At 65.3% G+C, this 18,232-nt stretch overlaps 2 protein-coding genes and 1 long non-coding RNA gene across 6 annotated transcripts; 2 read left to right on the top strand and 1 right to left on the bottom strand.

Annotated features, from left to right (window-relative positions):
* The first annotated feature begins 33 nt into the window (after positions 1-33).
* On the top strand, positions 34-13,350 carry LOC125109961 (uncharacterized). Its single transcript, XR_007130394.1, has 3 exons — positions 34-152; positions 12,891-12,992; positions 13,235-13,350. It is a non-coding gene; the product is annotated as an uncharacterized LOC125109961 (long non-coding RNA).
* SRMS (src-related kinase lacking C-terminal regulatory tyrosine and N-terminal myristylation sites) lies at positions 883-9,338 on the bottom strand. Of its 3 annotated transcripts, none has more exons than XM_047747066.1 (8): positions 8,664-9,338; positions 5,716-5,837; positions 5,112-5,275; positions 4,289-4,472; positions 4,023-4,181; positions 3,426-3,607; positions 3,180-3,336; positions 883-2,952 (listed from the first exon to the last, which is right to left on the bottom strand). In XM_047747066.1, the coding sequence occupies exons 1-8, from the start codon at positions 9,023-9,025 to the stop codon at positions 2,759-2,761; spliced, it is 1,524 nt and encodes a 507-aa protein (XP_047603022.1). In that variant the 5' UTR covers positions 9,026-9,338; the 3' UTR covers positions 883-2,758. The 3 variants fall into 3 exon arrangements, with proteins under 3 accessions (XP_047603022.1, XP_047603023.1, XP_047603024.1); XM_047747068.1 differs by having other exon boundaries at positions 2,826-2,952; positions 3,180-3,313; XM_047747067.1 differs by lacking the exon at positions 4,023-4,181.
* A 1,078-nt stretch (positions 13,351-14,428) lies between the features above and the next one.
* On the top strand, positions 14,429-16,934 carry FNDC11 (fibronectin type III domain containing 11). Of its 2 annotated transcripts, none has more exons than XM_047747069.1 (2): positions 14,429-14,483; positions 15,889-16,934. In XM_047747069.1, the coding sequence occupies exon 2, from the start codon at positions 15,891-15,893 to the stop codon at positions 16,890-16,892; it is 1,002 nt and encodes a 333-aa protein (XP_047603025.1). In that variant the 5' UTR covers positions 14,429-14,483; positions 15,889-15,890; the 3' UTR covers positions 16,893-16,934. The 2 variants fall into 2 exon arrangements, with proteins under 2 accessions (XP_047603025.1, XP_047603026.1); XM_047747070.1 differs by lacking the exon at positions 14,429-14,483 and adding an exon at positions 14,538-15,551.
* Positions 16,935-18,232: the final 1,298 nt, after the last annotated feature.

Below are 18,232 nucleotides of genomic sequence, written 5' to 3' on the forward strand. Positions count from 1 at the left end.
ACCTGCACCTGCCGGGGCTCCCTCCCTGGGCTGCCCAAACTCCCAGGGCTCCCCGCCGACCCTCCGACCTGCTGAGGCCAGGGCCACCCGGAACTGCCCTTGCCCACCTGCTCCAGGATGTGTGCCCACCACGTGGGGGAGGGGACGACTGAGTAAGCTGTCAGACAGGGCCCTCCTGGGGTCCACTTTAGCGGTGGGGGCTCAGGGATGAGTGGAACCGAGGTGGGAGGGGGAGACGAGGGATGGAGGCCTGTGGGTAAGTCACCCCTGCCCAACACTCCGGGGCCTCTGTGACGGCGCCGGACGGAGAGCCAGCGAGCTCACAGGGTCGTGGCTGGGAGGCCCAGGGGGCTGCTGCCTTCCCCTCCGTACCCTGGAGGCTCTCAGCCATGGTCGAGACCACCAACCACTGAGGGGAGCCGGGGTGGCCACACCCGTCCTAGATGTTGGCCTCCAGGGGACAGTAAAGGGCAGACAGGTGCTGGGAATAGGGAGCCCACACGGGGGCTGTGGGCTGGGGGACAGCAGGGGCCACAGCAGAGAAGAAAGAGCCCTGCGGAGAGATGGGGACCAGGGCATAGAGAGGGCTCGGGGTGAGCGCCTTCGGTCCTCGGCTGCCCGTCTGAGGGGCTGTGGGGACTCTGGCCCATGACGGGAGCTCCAGGAGGACGATGACCAGGGAAATCCTGTACTAAGCCTGACTTAAGCACCACTCACTCCATTTTGAGATCGAGAGGAATGTGTATTACAAGCAAGTGGGCGATCATCCTGGCGCCGCTTTCATTGACGACGAGGGTGGGGAAGGGGCCAGGGAGCAAAGCACGGGGCAGGCTGGGGGCGGGGGCTCCATGGTGCGCGGGCCTCGTGTCCAGCCCTCATTGCTGGGCAGCATGCTCCGGTCACCCCTGCCCTCAGACCCGGTTGTGAGCCCATGCCCAGGGCCTTGGAGTGTCTCTCGGGGCAGACGTCCAGGGCTCTGCCAGGGCAACACGGGGCAGCGGTATCTCACAGTATTGAGACAGAAAGTCCCCCGCCCCTCCTGGAGGCCCAGGCACCAAACCTGTTGGGCCTGTGGCTGACAGACATGCTCGGAGTGCACCACTGACCACCACCAACACCGCCTCTGGTCCCAAGCCCAGCACACCCCTTCCCTCAGGCCCACGTCACACTCGCTGCTGCTGTGTCGGGGGGGTGGGCGGGGGGGGGACGTCCAGCTCCATCCCTCACCAGGAGGCCCCTCAGCCCTCTCAGGGCAGGAGGGTTTGATCCAGGCTGCCGGCCAAACCCTTCTGCTCCCACCAGCCCCGCCCACGCTGGCACCCAAGGCTCAGCCCTGACCGAGGCTGGTCTGGCCTCAAGTGGCTCGTGCCCACCTCCTCCCTCTGTGTTGCCCTCACCTGTGGTGACCTCAGCACCCTCTCCTTCTCCTCCAGGAAGCCCCCCACCACTCTAGCCCTGCACACCTCTGTGCCCACCGCGGAGTCCCAGTTCCCCCCTGTGCCAGCCCCCGGGCAGGGCCGGAGGGGCTAATGGGGAGGGGAGGGGCTAATGGGCCTCACAGTGCAGAGCTGACCCTAAACGGTGCATAGAGGCCTGTTCCCTCCAGGGGACAAGAAGCCCGGCATGCCTCTGCCCTTCCATCCCACAAGCCTTCCGGGGGCACAGCTGTCACCAGGGACAGGACGGTGGGGGATGAGGACCCTGAACACAGACCACACCTGCCTGGTCCCCATGCCCCTCAGGTCCCTCTTGTGGTGACTGGAGCTGGCTGGGTGAGTGAGAACAGGCGTGTCCCACCCGGCTCCTCATTCAGTGACGCCAACGGTGGCTTGAAATCAGCCCAAGCAGGAGCAGGCATGTTGACCCAACACCATGGGATCCAGCCCCACCCCTGTCTGACCCCGGGCCAGCACCCGGGACCCAGAACCCCTGACCTTCACCCCACCCCCAGAGAAGGACCTCGAGTCTCCCAGCCCCAGGAACGACCATGCAGCCTGCCCTGCCCGTGGCCTGACCCAGGCTCCCCCAATTTCAATCCCAGCCCCAGGGAGATGGAGTGGGCTGCTTGGTCCCGCAGGGGTCCTGCTCCCTGGGGCATCAGAGTCCCCTGGGGTGGGGCCCTGGGCCACATGGGGGCCAGCTCTGCTTCCAGGGACCAGCTGGTAGACCTCCCCATCTGCTCCAGCTGCTGTTCCGGGTCTGGGCGCCGAGACCCATGCACGATGCAGGTCTGAGTCCGTCGCCGCACGTTTTCCGAGCACTCAGGTCTGCACGCAGCCAGCAGGTATGCCCAGCCCGTGCCGCCTCGGCCCCGTGCCACCTCGGCCTGGGAGCCCAGCGTCGGCCATGGGGAACTTTGCCAAAAACTGGGGAGCCTCTGGCTGTTGGCCCTGGGAGGAGTCGGGCTGCCCGGGGCAGGAGGGGTGGGCAGGGGGCCGTGGCCCAGGCTCAGGTCTTCTCTGTCCAGCAAATCTCCATGGCTGGACAACATTCAGGCGCGACCCCAACGGCTGTGCTGAGACCTCTCCTCGCCAGGGACACCAGGTCCCGTGGAGCAGAGGACACCAGCCCTCCCGTCTGAGGGGACATCTTCCACACACACGTGTGCCAGTCCATGCGTCTGTCAGGATGTGAGGACCACAGCCAGAGGCCGCTCCAGGCCGCCGGCGCCCCTGGATGTGTCAATGGCCAGTATTGTCCTGGGGGGACACGCCAGGCAGGGAGGCGTGGCCCCAGCCCCTGTGTCCAGCGTCCCAGGTCATGTGTGGGCAGGGGTGAGGCGCCTGTGGGCGGCACTCAGCTTCTCCTGCAGCGTAGCAAAGGCTGGCCGCTCCTCAGGGCTGCCCTTCCAGCACTCCAGCATGAGCGTGTAGACCTCCACAGGGCAGGGGGCCGGGCGTGGCAGCCGGTACCCTCGCATGACCTGCCGCAGGGTCTCGTGGTTGCTCAGTCCTGCAGAGGGGCCACAAGAGGGGCTGGGCAGGGCTGCCTTGCCTCTGCGCAGGGTCACAGTGCACACCTCCCCCCAGCTCCTGGCCAGACCTGGCCCAGCAGGTGGCCTGGAGGCATGGTGCCCCTTCTGGAATCGGGGACTCCCCGGGGCAGGCTGTGCCTCTCCCTCAGACTACATAGGCCTTGTAGAGGCCTTGCCTCCTCCCTCAGGCTCCCTTGCAGCCCACCTTCATAGGGACACTGGCCATAGGTGAAAACCTCATAGAGCAGAACTCCGAAGGACCAGACGTCCGACTTCTGCGAGTAGATGCGATAGTTGGCCGCCTCGGGCGCCGTCCACTTGACGGGGATCTTGGAGCTGCTGCTTGGGGAGTAGATGTCGTCCTGGGTGTGGGGAGACCAGGGGTGGGTGGGCCGAGTGGCTCCCTCCCCTCTGAGCCACGGCGGGGTTGGGGGCCCCAGCCCGAACCGACCTTGAGCAGCCGGGCCAGGCCAAAGTCAGCCACCTTGCATGCCAGGTCGTCACCAACGAGCACGTTCCTGGCCGCAAGGTCACGGTGTACGATGCGTCGACCCTCCAGGTAGCCCATGCCCTCGGCCACCTGGCAGGCAAAGCTCAGCAGGACAGGCAGGTCCAGGGCCCGTCCCTCGGGGCCTGTGGGGCAAGGTGGACGGTCAGGGGCGCAGGGTCTGCACTGTCACCTCCCCCCATGCCTCAGTGTCCTCACCCTCAGATGGGGTGAGAGCGGTGCCCCCAGCCCAGGCCACGCAGCGGGAGGGACTATGCTGTACAGTGACTGCTCCTGGGCCCCCAGAGAGACCAGAGCCGGGGAGGGGCACAGGAATGGGGACGGGGACACCGATGCACCCAAGCCCACTGCTCTCGGCTCCACCCGGAGCACAAGGCTCTGATTGCGCCCCAGGGCCCGAACCCACGGGCCAGAGCCCACCACACCCCTCTGAGCCTCGGACGGTCGAGCCTGGTGCAGCCTCAAAGGGTCACAGCTGTGCACGGAAGCCTGGGCCCCCCGGACAGTCACCAGCGGGGGGGCGGGGAGCCAGCCACTCACTCCCCAGGAAGGCCTGCAGGCTGCCCTTGCGCATGAGCTCCGTGACGATGTACACGGGCCGGCCCACCGAGCACACGGCGTGCAGCTGGATGAGACGCTCGTGCCTCAGGCTCTTGAGGGTCTGGATCTCCTTGCTGAGGTCCGCGAGCTTCATGTAGGCTGCGGACAGGGCACGGCTCCAGGACCCACCCACACCACCCTGTGTCTGCCCCAGGGCTCCAGGGGTCCGAGGGCAGGGCGGGCAGGGGCCAGCAGGCCTCACCCACCTGACTTGATGACCTTGACGGCCACTGGTGTGGAGCCAAGCCACAGGCCTTCCCACACCTCCCCAAAGTAGCCTTCACCCAGCTTCCTCCGCAGGGCAAACTCGGAGTGAGGCCGCTCCCACTCGTCCTGCTGGGGGGGCTTCTGAGGGGGCGGGGGACACTCCGGGCCTCTGCCTGCTGCTCCCTGGAAAGAGGGGGGCAGTGTCTCCCAGAGTGCCAGGCCTCCAGCCCCTCTGCCTGGCCAAGGCCAGGGCAGCCAGGTGTGGACCTCCTGAAGCCTGGCCCTAAGTGGCACCTTTGCTGGGGGTGGACAACCACCCACGAATAGTCATTACCACCCGGCCAGGCTGTCATTAGCAACCGGAGCAACCGGATTGCTGCCTGGCCCCTGGCAGGATGGCTGGGCCCTGAGAGCCGGGGTGCCGCTGCCCGAGCCAGGGCACACGGCCCAGTGAGCGTCCCCTCCTACAGCTTCTGCCTGGGGCCTATGGCTGCTGCGAGCACCCTCCCAGACGCCTCCCTAAGCGTGTCCCCAGCCCTCATGGCCCCTCTGCAGAGCTGGGTCTGGGACTGGGGGACCCTCCAGGTCTCATCCCACCCCAGCCCCAGAAGTCCCCAGAGATGGAGATGCCGCACCATTGAGGGCAAACCCAACCCCAGACAGGGCCCTGGCTGGAGTGTGGAGGTCCGGGGCTCCCAGTGCCCTCAGGCCTTTTCGGACCCCCCAGCCATGCTCAGAGACCGGCCTGGGATTGCTGCCTGGCTACAGCCCCGGACGTGTGCTGGCCATTGGGGCTGGAGGTGCTTCCAGGGCCTGGCCCACCTGGGGCACACAGGGCTGTAGCAGCGGGCTCTGGGTCAGCTTCCAGCTGGTCTTGTAGTAGGTGAGCAGCTCCTCCAGGCTGGGGAAGAGCCGGCCCTTCTGCAGGTAGAGACCATCGGCCGCCGTGGAGATGCGGTAGTGGTGGACTTTGGCCTGTGCCCGGACTGGGAGTGGACACAGGTGAGGGCCGCGTCTCTGCGGGAGCCTGCCCCTGACCCTCCCAGCACCCTGGCCGGGTAAGCACCACAACCTTCCCTGGGCCGGGCCCAGGTCAGGCCTCGGCGCCTCACAGGAAAGTGGGGAGTGTGGGCAGCTGCAAGCTGGGGGGCAGGGAGGGGGGCGCAGGGCGGGCACTCAGGGGACACTCAGCGCATGGATGAGTCCGAGAGTGAGCGGACGTGAGAGGGGAGGGTGAGTGAGGAGAGAACCCTGGTGGGGGATGGGCAGGGGAGGGAAGGGGGAGGGGGCCGGTGAGTGAGCCAGCAGGTGGGCAGGGCAGGCGAGGGACGTGAGGTGCCCAGGCCTGACGTGGGGCTGGCAAAGCCTGGGGAGCACTGACCCCGAGGTCAGCGTGGGGACAGAGGCGCGAGCAGCCGTCCGGTACCTGACAGCGAATAGTCCCCACGGCTGCTCTCGCTGGGCCGGACAAGGAAGGCGCCCGGGGCGCTGGCCGGGGACAGGAGCAGCTGCTGGGCGCGGGCGCGGCTCATGCTGCTGAAGTACCAGCTGCGAAGGGTGGGCGCAGCGGTCATCACCCGGCGGACGGATGGACCCTGCCCCCATGAGGCCCGAGCCCGACGCCCCTGTCGCTCAGGAACCAGGGGCTCCCAGAGCCCAGGGCAGGGGTCCCGGCCCCAGGTCTGCACCTGCCCCTACCCCTTGGTGCCCCCACCTCTGGAGTCATCAGGGAGGCCCTCTTGGGCCAACACAGAGCTCCCACTGCCACCGACGGTGACCTGAGTCTGGTGAGACCGTCCGTCCACACATCTCAGCCCCAGAGTGCCCGTTAACCCTGCTCCCAGAAGGACCCAACTCCAGCCAGGGGCTGACCTACCAAGCTCAAGACTGCTGAGCCCCTACTGGACGGGGGGTCCACCGGGAGCCTGGGGGTCCCGATGAGCCACCCCTAGCCTGCAGAGAGGTGGACCGTGGGGCCGACAGAAGCTCGTCCAGGAAGGCCCTGGGGGAGGCAGTGGTGCCAGGCTGGGCAGGGACTCTGGGGAGGCTGGAGGAGGCTCAGAGCATCCCATGTCTGCCGGGAAGAGGCCCTGCCTGGGGCAGGCCAGCCCGAGCCCCTGGCCCTCCGCAACTACAGAGATGCTCCCTCTCTGAGCACACAGGCAGCAGGGGCTCCTAGGGGCCTGCTCCTCAGTCTGAGGGAGTTCCCCAAGTCCAGGAGCCCACACAGCTGTGCATGGACAAGAACAGGGGAGAGCCTGCTGGGACCCCCGGCTAACACCCCACCTGGGCTGTGGTCACCCAAGTAATACCACATGCATCTCCCCGGCTCCACATTCTTAGAAGGAGAGCGGGACGGCTCCTGGCCCCAGCCCATCTCCTGTGTCTGCTTCCCAAGGTCCAGGGAGGGGAACCCCACGCCTGAGTCGGCTTCCCAGACTGGAACCTCCTGCTTCCTGTGGATTCTGGGGACCCTGGGGCAGGAGGCCTGCTCCCTAAGGGAGAGCCTCAACCACTCGGGGAACAGCCCTGTGCGCATGGCCCTTGTCCCCTCCAAAGTGGGGGAAACCCTGGGCTCGGAGGGCCAGGGGGCTAGCTCTGACCCCTCGGCTGCCGGACCAGCACTTACTCCAGAGGACCTAAAGCATGATTCAGAGTGAGTCGACACAGGACGGGGGGCCCTGAAAAGACGGAGCTGGATGGATGGGTGCTGCTGGAGCCTGGGGGGAGGCCATGGACTGGCAGGAGGGGGACCGAGTTGCGCCCCATAAAGAGCTGCAGGGAGGGGCTGGGAACCAGAGCCAACCCTGGGGCTGGGCTGAGGGGCTGCCCAGAGGGTAGAGCTGGAAACTGAAGAGTAGGGCGACGGCAGATAGGCAGAGGCCCCCGCAACACCAGAAGGGAAGACCGGCAAGCAGGGCAGAGAAGGGTCAAGGACACGGGGACAGGGGTCCCCAAGACCAGACCTGGTTGGGCAGCAGGCTTGTGGAAAGCTGACGAACTCGTTTTAAGACACACTGATTAGGAGCAAGAGTACAGCCCCCTAAGGCCCCGGGGCTCCATCCACCAAGGGCCCCTGCAGCCAGGCACTGCCCTCTGGCGCCCAGCAGCCAGCAGAGCTCCCAGGGGCGGGGCCACCGAGGCCCTTCACAGGACAGCAGGGCTGCGGGCCGCACAGAGAACCAGTGCCCTCATCCCCAGCCCTCCCCCGGAGCCAAGGGCCAGGGATGTTCTGGCAGTCTCTCCCTGGGGTGAGGCAGCGGCCAGGATGACACTGGGGAAGCCTCACTATCAAGGTTGATGGTCCTCCCCCTGTCCGGCCAGTCTAGCCCTGAGGACAGATGGCCAGGTGTCTAGGGCTAATGACACCGCCAGTGTGGCCAGCCCTTTCATCCCCGGCCCAGGCAAACAGTCATTAGCACTTCCTCCCGGCACCACCCCATTTTGACCCTCCAAGAGCAGCTCATGGGATCTGTCCTCCACTCACAGAGGGCTCTGGGCCCCTTTCCTATCAGAATGGCTGCCTGGTCCCTCCCACCCCTCCTAGCAGGCTGGGCCAGGGGCTAGGGGCCGGAGTCCCCTCAGAAGGGGCCTTCCTGGGACTCAGGCTTTCCCATGCCTCGTGCAAACCCCGCAGGAGGCTGTGGGAGATCTGAGGGGCTCTGTCTCCAGGGACAGGGCCCAGGCGGAGACAGCTCACAGCTGTGCCGGGAGGCCACCCTGTCCTGTAGACCTTAAGCTTGGGCTGAGAGCCCAGTCTGTAGACTGCCCAGGCCCTGGGGGCTTTGGGCATGTTGGGGGGAATGGCTGAGCTCCCCCTACCTGCACCTCTCGAAACAAGCCTCTTTGGGAGCAATTCCAAAGGCCAGGCCAAGTGTGCCCCATACCTGGCCTGGTGCAGCAGGGAGAGATCCGGGTGAATGTGGATCAGTGAGGGGGCAGACAAGCTCTCCCCTCGGACTCAGCACATCAGCCCCTGTACCCATTGGTCGCCCCCTCCTCCCTCACAGCATCTGGACAGCCTCTCTTATGTCTTCATCAGGAGCCCCTGGCTCGCTGGACCATGCCCCAGAGGACCCGCCGAGGTGCACGCCCAGCCAGTGGCATGCACACACGCTGTCCAGCTTACTCTCCGCTGGCCCCGACTGCTCCTGCTGGACTCATTCCCTCTTAGCTATACTGGGACACAGTCGCTGGTGTCTGTCCCCCACCCCTGTGTGTTTGCCCACAGCTGCGTGGCAAGGCCTGGAGGGTCCTGACCCCAGAAGGAGGGAGGGATGGAGGGAGGGAAGGAAAGCAGGACGGCTCCTGGACATGTGATCCTGGGACTCAGTCCTGCCCTTTTCCCTGACTGCCCGGGCAGGTGATACTCACGGGTGGTCTGAGAGCGTCTCTGGGGTGGCCCTGGCCAGGTGGGTGATGGGTACCAGCCCAGTACTGGGCGGGCCGGAGAGCCTGCGGGCAAAGATGTAGTCGCCCTCCTCTCTGAGGGCGCAGAGCCTGTCCCCGCGGCTGACGCTCAGCTCTGCCGAGCACCGCGCGGTGAAGTCGTAGAGCGCCCTGAAGAACTGTGGGGGCGCGGGGGGACTGCAGGGCTCTGTGGCGGGGGGCTCTGGTTCAGCGCTGGCCGCAGGGTGGGGGAGCCCTGGGACGCCATCGTCCGGCGCGGCCACCGGCCAGATCTTGTCCCAGAAGAAGGACAGGAAGGTCAGCCGCCTCCTGAGGAAGGGCTCCATGCTCCCGGGGCCACCGGCGCAGAGCCCAGGGTCGCGCAAGGGAGGGGCCGCAGCGGCGGGAAAGCGGACCAACAGAAACCAGAAGGGCCGACGGCCGCCGAGGGTCCGAGCCTCACTGCTGGTGTCCCTGGTGGCGCAGAGAGTGGGGACAGGTCACTCCAGAGAACCCTCCAACAAGGCGCGGGCAACCCTGCTCCCCGCCCGCCTCCTGGGCTGGGGTTCAGACCAGGTGGGGAGCAAAGTGGCCCTCCAAGCCGCCCCCCCCCCCAACGCCACACGACGGCCACTCCTGTGCTCGACCTCTGGAGTGTCTTGTCCCTCACCGCTCGGAGCCGCTCTTCCGGGCTGGGGCAGGTGCGGCCCAGGAAGCGCCTGGGGGGCGGGGCCTCGGGGCTTCGGGGGCGGGACCTCGGGGCTTCGGGGGCGGGGCCTCGGGGCGGGGCTTTGGGAGCGCCCGTGGGTCGCCGTGGGGAAGGGGGTGAGCGCAGGTGAACTACGTGCCCACCCTTGTCCTCAGAGAAATAGGGTTCCATGAACGGGGCAGCCGCCGTGCAGCACGAGCCCCTGGTTGCCTAGAAGGGAGCTGGATTTGTGTAGAAAACGGCCTGATTTCGGGGCGCCTGGGTGGCTCAGGTTGTGATCCCAGGGTGCTGGGATGGAGCCCCACATCAGGCTCCCTGTGAGCCTGCCTTTCCCTCTGCCTGCCGCTCACTCCCCTTGCTTCTTCTCTCTCTCTCTGCCAAATAAACAAGACCTTTAGGAAGGAAGGAAGGAAGGAAGGAAGGAAGGAAGGAAGGAAGGAAGGAAGGGAGGGAGGAAGGGAGGGAGGAAGGAAGGAGGAGGGAGGGAGGGAGGAGGGAGGGAAGAAGGAGGAAGGGAGGGAGGAGGGAGGGAGGGAAGGAAGGAAGGAGACTGTTCTTTAAATGTTGGTCGAATCTGTCAATATAAAAATTCTATGTAGGGCAGAGCCTTACACGCTCAGCCAGGAGGACCTGTGGCAAAGGCGGGAGCTGGGACTGCTGGGGGCAGCCTGGGACTCTGGGCGAGGGAGGGAAGCTCCCTCCACTGGGGTTGTTACAAGATAACATGGGACGGCAGGGTGCTCAGTGAGCCCCAGAAGGGCTCCATAGGTGCTGCACGGGTGATGGGCCATATGCCTTCTGGGCCACTGTGGGCCAGGAGACCCCCCCACCTCACACAGCCACCGCTAGGTTGGGGGAGGCTCTGACACCCGACTCCCACCTCAGGGCTGGGAATGGAGCTGCTGTAGCACAGAAGGGTGGTGGGTGAGCCTGGGAGGGCCGGCGCCACCCCTCTTACTCAGCTCCCTGGACAGGGCCAGGCCCCTGCTCATGGAGGCACACTCTGCCTGCTGCCTGGTCAGCGTCTGTTTCCTGGCCAGACCAAGAGAGCAAACTCTGGCAGCCCTGGGGCTGGGTCTGTGGGAGGTGGGCTCCCAACCCCAGGCCACCTGCATGCTCCTGCCCCTGCTGGCCTCCCCCGAGCTCAGCCCCGTCAGTACCCGTGGCCATGACTGAGCCCATCCCCTTTTGTGAGAGCCTCCTTCCCAGTCTCACCCTGGATCAACGCCTGAATGTGCGTGCTCGGTGTTTGCACATGGCCAGCAAACAGGGGTGATGACTGTTTGACCCAGGAGAAGCTGGACCCCCACTCCCTGCCCCCAGAGCCACAGCAGGCCACCTCCCCCTGAAACACCCTGGGGGCTTCCTGGGGCTCACGTCCAGATGACCAGCTCGTCCAGTGTGCGAGGTGTAATGTGGCGATGCGGCCAGGAGCTGGCCTTCCCCGGCATCTGAGCAGCTCTCTAGGGCTCCCATGGCTTGGAGGGGGCAGCCCCCCCCGGGGGGGGCAGGCTCTGTGGAGCAGAGACTCATCCTGGGGGAAGGTGGTCACTGAGAGGAATGCAGGCAAATTACAAATCCAAACAGGGAAGGGTCTGCAAGGGCCCCGAAGCCTCTACTGAACCAGCCTAGCAGGGAATCGGTCTGCCCCACCCCACCACGCGCCCCTCCCTGTATACCCACGCGGCTCCTCTCCTGGGAAACCACACTTCGAGCCTCTGGCCCCTTTGGCTGCAGGAAGGCCCTCTCAGGTCATGGGAGGGTCCTGCTTGTGCTGACCGTGCTTGGTCAAGCGCTCAGAACACTGGGCACGGATTCCTCCTGGACACTCCCAGGCCCTCAGAGCCGTAGTGACCCAGCTGCTAGGACTCAGCACACCCCACCTGGTGTCTAAGGCAGGCAGGGAGGGACCTCCTCAGTCCTCGGGCCTCCATGCTCAGCACCCAGGCCTCCAGTCGGCCCAAGCAAAGCCCAGAGAGTGAATGGGGTGGGAGGGTCCGGAGCGCAGTGGGTTGTGCTGAAAAGCTCCTCCCCCCCTCCCCCACCCCCGCAGTGGCATCCTACAGAAACAAGGCTCTGTGCACTCTCCTTGAGGTCAGAGCGGGGACATTTTCCAGCAGGAACACATGCTGGGCAGTGGGGGCATGGCTTGTCAGGAATGCCTGGCCCATCCCCAGGTGACCGTCCCCAGAGGGAGAGAGGCTCCTCTTCACCTGTCCCCAGACAGTGGGCTCTGCAGGGAGCACCCCACCCATGGCCATGTCTCTGCCAGGGCCCTCCTCCATCCCATCACCCCCAAGTCCCCAGAGCACCTCTCTTCACTCATCGGTCCCCTCCAAGCAGCCTATGGCCCTTGTGCGCACACACTCCAGGCCAGGGGGCCGGCAGCAAGAGCCACTTTTTTTTAAGATTTTGTTTATTTGACAGAGAGGGATCACAAGCAGGCGGAGAGGCAGGCAGAGAGGGAGAGGGAGAAGCAGGCTCCCCGCCGAGCAGAGAGCCTGATACGGGGCTCAATCCCAGGACCCTGGGATGATGACCTGAGCCGAAGGCAGAGGCTTAACCCACCAAGCCACACAGGTGCCCCCCCCCTTTTTTTAAGATTTGTTTGACAGAGAGAGCAAGCACGGGTAGGCAGAGCAGCAGACAGAGGCAGAGGGAGAAGCAGGCTCTCTGCGAGCAGGGGGCCCAACACGGGGCTCAATCCCAGGACCTTGGAATCATGACCCGAGCCACAGGCAGACGCTTAACCGACAGAGGCCCCCAGGCGCCCCAAGAGCCACCCCTGTCTGTCCGTCAGTCTTGCTGTCAGCAGCTATTAGAGTTGCCTCACCCCTGCTGGGCCCCCAAGCTCCCGCATCCCTGCCTCACCTTACGCACCTGGCTCCGAGGCGCCCAGGCCCCAAGGGCCCAGGCCCCAAGGACGACCCTGCCCTGACCCAGCCACTCTCGAATCCCGCTGTCAGTCTCACTAGCCGTATGAACTCAGGGAAGGTGCTGGACCTCACTGCCTCCATGTCCCCATCTCTAAGAGCACTGAGCCTGCAGGGGCTGGGTGAAGGTTCCGACCAGTTCTGCTGGGACAAGGAGGGGGGCTTCCTGGGCACTCCGCCAAGGCTGGCAGCCCAGAGCAGCCCACCATGGAAGACACACTCTGGGGCCTGTGGGGGATAGGCCCCAGAGCGTAAGACACACACACACACACACACACACCCGCGGTGATCTCACCACCACCAGGCTCCCACCCTCACGGCTCCTAAGGCTCAGGGCAGCACAGCTTGGTACCGTGCATCATAGCAGGGACCACCGCTTGGAGGTGGGAGGAAATACGCCCAGCGGAGGGTCCCGAAGGCCGCGTGCCGGCCGCTGCTTCACACGGGGGCTTCAGAAGCCGAGAGGCCAGTAGTGCTGCTGGCAGAGAGGAGTGGTTGGGGGGCTGCTCGAGGCAATGTGGGGGTCCCTGGGGGACAGACCAGTCCTGTATCTCACTGTGTCACTCTCAGTATCCTGGGTGACCTTCCATGACCAGATGTTCTGACAGATGTTTCCACTGGGGAAATAGAACAAGAATCATGGGATCTTCATGCTGTTTCTTACAACTGCGTGTGAGTCTATAATTCTCCTAAAATTAAGAATTTGATTTTTTAAGTTAAATAGAAAAAAGGGGTGGGGCCAAGGAGGTGGCAGAGGTCCAAGACGTGCTTGGCCCAGAAGAGCAGGGAGAGGGGAGTCTCTCTGTCCCTCCTTATGGTGGGCTGCAGGGTGGGGGTGTCTTCCTCTTTCCCCACCTTCTAGTGCCAGCCTCCCCCTCAGCCCTCAGACAGCAAACCCTCTTTCCGCATAACAGCTAGATTTCCCGGGAGCCCAAAACAGGGAGAGGAGGGCAGAAATGGCCACCCCCCGCCCCAGTTCGGACCTCCCGGGGCCTCCACGCCCACCCAGCTCTGGATGAATTGATGCACCGCTTGCCAGGGAAGTCTCCTCCCAAGAATGGGGTCACCCGGGGGGGGTACAATTGTGGGACAGGGCAGGCTCCGGACGTAAGGACAGACCAGCAGAGGAGCTGAGGGACTGATGCCCTATCCTGGAAGGGGCCCACCACTGTCCTCCCCGCCCGCCCCCAGGGCAGAGACACCCATAGGCAGGACTTCCCTCCCTCCCTCCCTCCCTCATCCTCCCCAGGGTGGTCCACCTAGTGCCAGTCCACTGCCCCGGGGAGCCCCAACTTGCTGAGAGATCCCAGAGGTCCTGGGGCCACCTGGGGTCTAGAGATGGGGTTCAAGGAGGGAGCTGAGAACTCGTCTGATGGGCTCCCTGGAGCTGTGGAGAACCCTCTGTCCAGACCCAGGTGAGGAGTGTCAGCCCAGGCCAGGTACTGCGGGCAGAAGTGGCTGCTCCCATCCCAGCTCTGCCGGGCTGCTCCCATTCTCTGGGTGACAAGGGTCACCCACCTGCCAGTTCATTCGTGAGGTCACTGCTGCTCCCCCCAGTTCTTCCCAGGGATTCCTGGAGCAGTGCACAGGCTGGGACGGGGAACAGGAGCCCTCTTCCCTGAGTTCACCCCTCAAGCCTGGACTAAGCCCCGTGCCCACAGGACTGTGGGACAACGGTCCCCACTAAGCCGCCAGCCCCAGTTTACTCGGCTCTGCTGAACCCTACTTTGGGCTTGGCTTTCGGAATAGCCACTTGCGGTGGTTCCCAAGTGGGGCGCGGTTCCCCCAGGAGGAACCAGGTTCCCCAGGGAGAGAGCGAAGCCTAGGGACAGTTCTGTCCACCTGAGACCCGGGTGGAGGGTGGGGTCGGGGGCCGGAGGAGGGGTTCCTAGAGTCCGAGTCCCAGTCCGGGTCTTGGGATCAGACAGCGCCCCCCCGCCCCCGCCCCCGCCCCGTGCGGTCTTCTCCAAGCTCTTCAAGTGGACGCCCCACCGGCGGGGTCTCCTCGCACCCCGGGGTCCTGGGCTACCGCCCCACCCTACCCACCCCCGGGCGGGGCGGGGCGTCACAGAGGCCGGCGGTCCCCATGGCAACCCGCGGGACGCGGCGGCGCGCGCTGGGCGCACAGTCAGCCGGTTGGCTCTCTCCGCTCCGGGAGGCAGGGCAAGTGGGCGCGCCTGGAGGCTGGAGGCTGGGCGCGGGCCGGGGAGGCGGGCTGTTGGCTGGGAAGGGGAGAGGGAGGTCTGGGGGCTTCTGGAAGGCCCAGGAGGCTGTAAGTCTGGGAGCCGGGCCAGCGCACAGAGCGGCCCCCTCCCGAATGCACGACCAGCCCCTCTGGGATTTTCCAACCGAGAGACTGTTGGCGACTGGGAAACCTCCCTGAACCCACAGTCAGACCCGGGGCCAAAGCGGAACTTAGGCTAGGATTCCTGGGGTCATGCTTTGCCTCACCCCAGATACCCTCTCTGTTGTACCCAGGGCCTGGTCTGGTTTCTCTGCCCCAGGAAGTATGTATAGAGCTGGCCTCTGGGGAGGCAGGCAGACTTGGGTCCCAACCTTATTGCCACTTAGCAGTGTGGCCTGGGGCAGTCACCTGGCCTGTCAGCTTTCTTGGTAGCTCATCCAGCCCTTGGGTTGCCGGGACCACACGAGCTCTCAAGTGAAGCCGCTGGCCCAGCTGTGTGAAGGGGCTGCCTCACCGTCCTGGGGGCGGCTGGGACCAATCCAGCCAGATTGCTGGCCCCTTCTCCAAGGAGCCCCAGCTTACAGAGTCAGTCCCCACAGCCCCCCAGAGGTGGGAGCCCAGGCAGGGGTAGCACAGAAGGCGAGTCCGGCCCTAGAGCTGATGGGGGGCTTCAAACCCTGAGCTGAGAGCAAGCTGCAAGGCATTTTCACCTCAGGCCCCCCGTCTGTGAGATGGAGTGATAGGACCTCACCACTGAGGGGCTTCAAGGCATAGAGTGGGGCTCAGTCACTAGAAGTTGGGGCCTGGGGCTGCCCTGCCTCCTTCACCAGCTCCAGCCACCGCCTGGCCTTGTCTTTGGGTGAGCCCTGGCCCTTTGCTCTGACCCGCAGTGAAAGGGAGGCACGGAAGGTCCACAGGGACATGGTGTCCCCCAGGGGGAGTCCAGTGCCCCACAGACAGGATCACACTGACCCCTGTCAGCAACGAGGGAGCACCTTTACCCTATTCACACGACGACCTGAGGCTGTGGCCAGGCCACACAGCTGGTCAGTGACTGTCCAGAGCCCATTGTGTCAGCCCGTCCCCGTGTCCCTGTGTCATCACAATGGACAATCAGTAGAGGGGCCGCCCCTCAGCGTCCACTTCTATCTGGGTCGGCCACCGGCCTGCCTGGCCCCCCGGCAGCCTCTTCCCAGAGAGACGTGCTCTCCCCATGAGCTCTTCCCCCGCGGAGGGACAGAGGGCCCAGTATGGACGGCAGTGGGCCTGAATCCACACCTGAATCCACACGCGTGCTGTGACTGAGTAAGCCGGGGAGGGGGGTCGGCAGAGCCCCGTGGGCCGCGTCCGCTCACACCACCCCCCTCCACCCCCTGCTCCCAGACATGAGCTTCCGGGTGCCGGGCCCGGGCCTGGACAAGATGAAGCCAGACAGTGCACAGTCCTCCCTGGACCAGGAGGAGGCCGAGGAGGCGGAGGACCGGCAGCTGCTGGAGCCGGAGGCGTGGCGGGCCTACATGGAGCGCCGCACTGCGCTGCGCGAGTTCCTGACCGCGGACCTGAGCCCGCACCTGCTCAGGCGCCACCACGGGCGCATGGAGCTGCTCCAGAAGTGCTCCTTCCACATCGAGATCCTCCCCAAGCACCTGGCCCTGGGTGACCAGAACCCCCTGGTGCTGCCCAGCACCATGCTCCAGCTCATTGACCCCTGGAAGTTCCAGCGCATGAAGAAGGTGGGCACCGCCCAGACCAAGATCCAGCTCCTGCTGCTTGGGGACCTGCTGGAGCAGCTGGACCGGGGCCGCGCCGAGCTGGGCGCCCTTCTGGAGTCGCCCGACCCGCGACCCTTCCTGGCGGGCTGGGGGCTGGTGGCGCAGAGGCTGGCAGAGCTGTCGGCCGTCATGGACAGCTTCCTGGCCATGATGGTGCCTGGGCGCCTGCACATGAAGCACCGCCTGGTGTCCGACATCGGCGCCACCAAGATCCCGCACATCCGGCTGATGCTGAGCACCAAGATGCCCGTCATGTTCGACCGCAAGGGGTCGGTGGCCCACCGGGACTGGGCCAGCCTGCGCTGGTTTGTCACCATCCAGCCGGCGGCCCCCGAGCAGTTCGAGTTGCGCTTCAAGCTGCTGGACCCGCGGACGCAGCAGGAATCCACGCAGTGCGGCACCATCCCCGTGGCAGCCTGTGCCTTCGACATCCACAACCTGCTGCCCAACCGCTCCTACAGGTTCACGGTCAAGAGAGCAGAGAGCTACACGCTGGTGTACGAGCCGTGGAGGGACAGCCTCACCCTGCAGACCAGGCCGGGGCCCCCAGAAGGGCCCAGCCCTAGTCGGCTAGGCAAGCCAGGCTTGCCCCTGACCGCACTTTCTGAGAGATGATTTTCTAATATTTATCCACTAATAAAGACTATAAACACACACACACAACTAAAGAAACAAACCTTATGTTTGACAGGCAGCAGCCGCCATGGGAGTGTTTGCTCAGATGCTGTCCAGCCCAACCCCCAGCCCCAGGCCCCCCAGGCTCCTGCCCCCTTTGCCAGGGGGCACCCCAGGCTGCACCTTCCAGGATAGCTGCCCCTGGAGCGAGATGAGCGGCCCGAGAGCTTCTCCAAGGGGCCCTGCTGTGTCTGCCCCTCCCGCATCTCCCTGCTCCCTCTCTGGTACAGTAAGCAACCCTGCGACCTTGGCACTGGCCCTGGCTACCTTGCCCTGTGTCCCAGGCCAGGGTTCCCCAAGGGGAACAATAACCTCATTGGGGGCAGTCGTGCCCCATCCTGTGGCTCCCAGCATCACTGGAGTCAGGGTCGTGGGTGCCCAGACCAAGAGGACATTTTGTCTTTTAAATGACAAAGTCTTCTCCCAAAAAGGAGCTGAACCACATCTGTGCTGCTGTCCCAAGGCGGGTGAGGGCCCGAGGCAAGGGAGTCCGGCAGAGGGCCTCCCCAGGATGCAGGCTGGTGCCCAGCTGTTGTAGGGTGGCCCTCCCCATCAGCCGCCACGCCCAGCCCCCAGAAGGGGACCAGCCCCTCACTGCTGCCTCCAGAGGCTGTCCTTGCCAGGGGCAAGGCCATGCCACCACCAGTGTGCCAGCAGTTCCCTCGTTCCCCACGCTCGCGTCCGGTCCTGACACAGGTGAGGCGAAGATCGGCATCTGTCTGCTGCTGCAGCTGGGCTGTGTCCAGGTCCAGAAGGGACAGCACTGTGTGCCGTGGCCCAGGGGAGCTGCCAGTACGCTGACCCCTCCTCCACACCCTTGTCCACCATGGGGGTCACTAGGCCGCCTGAGAGCCAAAGGCCTGGGCAGGCAAGATGACCAGGAACAGGGACCGCCTCCCCCACCGGCAGAGGGGTGGTTTGGAGAGAGAGCAGGTGCCCAGCAGTCCCCAGGACTCGTCCCCGCCCCCAGCTCTTGAGAGGTGGGTGGGGTCCTCCCAGGCCTCTCCAGTTCCTGACCCACTCTGTGTTACTGCACACCACTCCGGGTCAAGCCAGCCTGTCACACACTGTGGCATCGTGTGGCTATGGTGCAGGCACTCCTGGGTGTTCCTCAGGGTCCAGTCACTCCAAGGCATCCTGGGGAGGGGGGATGGCAGGGGAGGAGTCGAGAGCAGAGCCTGGTGCTCCTCCTGAGCCGCCCCCCCCCCCCCAGCGCAGTAGAGAGGGCTGGCGCAGGGGGTGGGCGGGCAGGGAGAGAAGCAAAGCTGGGCAGGGACCAG

The sequence above is a fragment of the Lutra lutra genome, chromosome 9, assembly GCF_902655055.1.
Source record: "Lutra lutra chromosome 9, mLutLut1.2, whole genome shotgun sequence".
In the NCBI taxonomy this organism is placed as follows: domain Eukaryota; kingdom Metazoa; phylum Chordata; class Mammalia; order Carnivora; family Mustelidae; genus Lutra; species Lutra lutra.

Coding starts and splice junctions, on each gene's coding strand:
- FNDC11 (XM_047747069.1), top strand. CDS start 15,891: ATGAGCTTCCGGGTGCCGGGCCCGGGCCTGGACAAGATGAAGCCAGAC.
- SRMS (XM_047747066.1), bottom strand. CDS start 9,025: ATGGAGCCCTTCCTCAGGAGGCGGCTGACCTTCCTGTCCTTCTTCTGG. Junction 3,608..4,022: donor CCTGCAGGCCTTCCTGGGGA/GTGAGTGGCTGG, acceptor CTTGCCCCACAG/GCCCCGAGGGACGGGCCCTG. Junction 2,953..3,179: donor TGGCCAGTGTCCCTATGAAG/GTGGGCTGCAAG, acceptor GCCCCTCTGCAG/GACTGAGCAACCACGAGACC.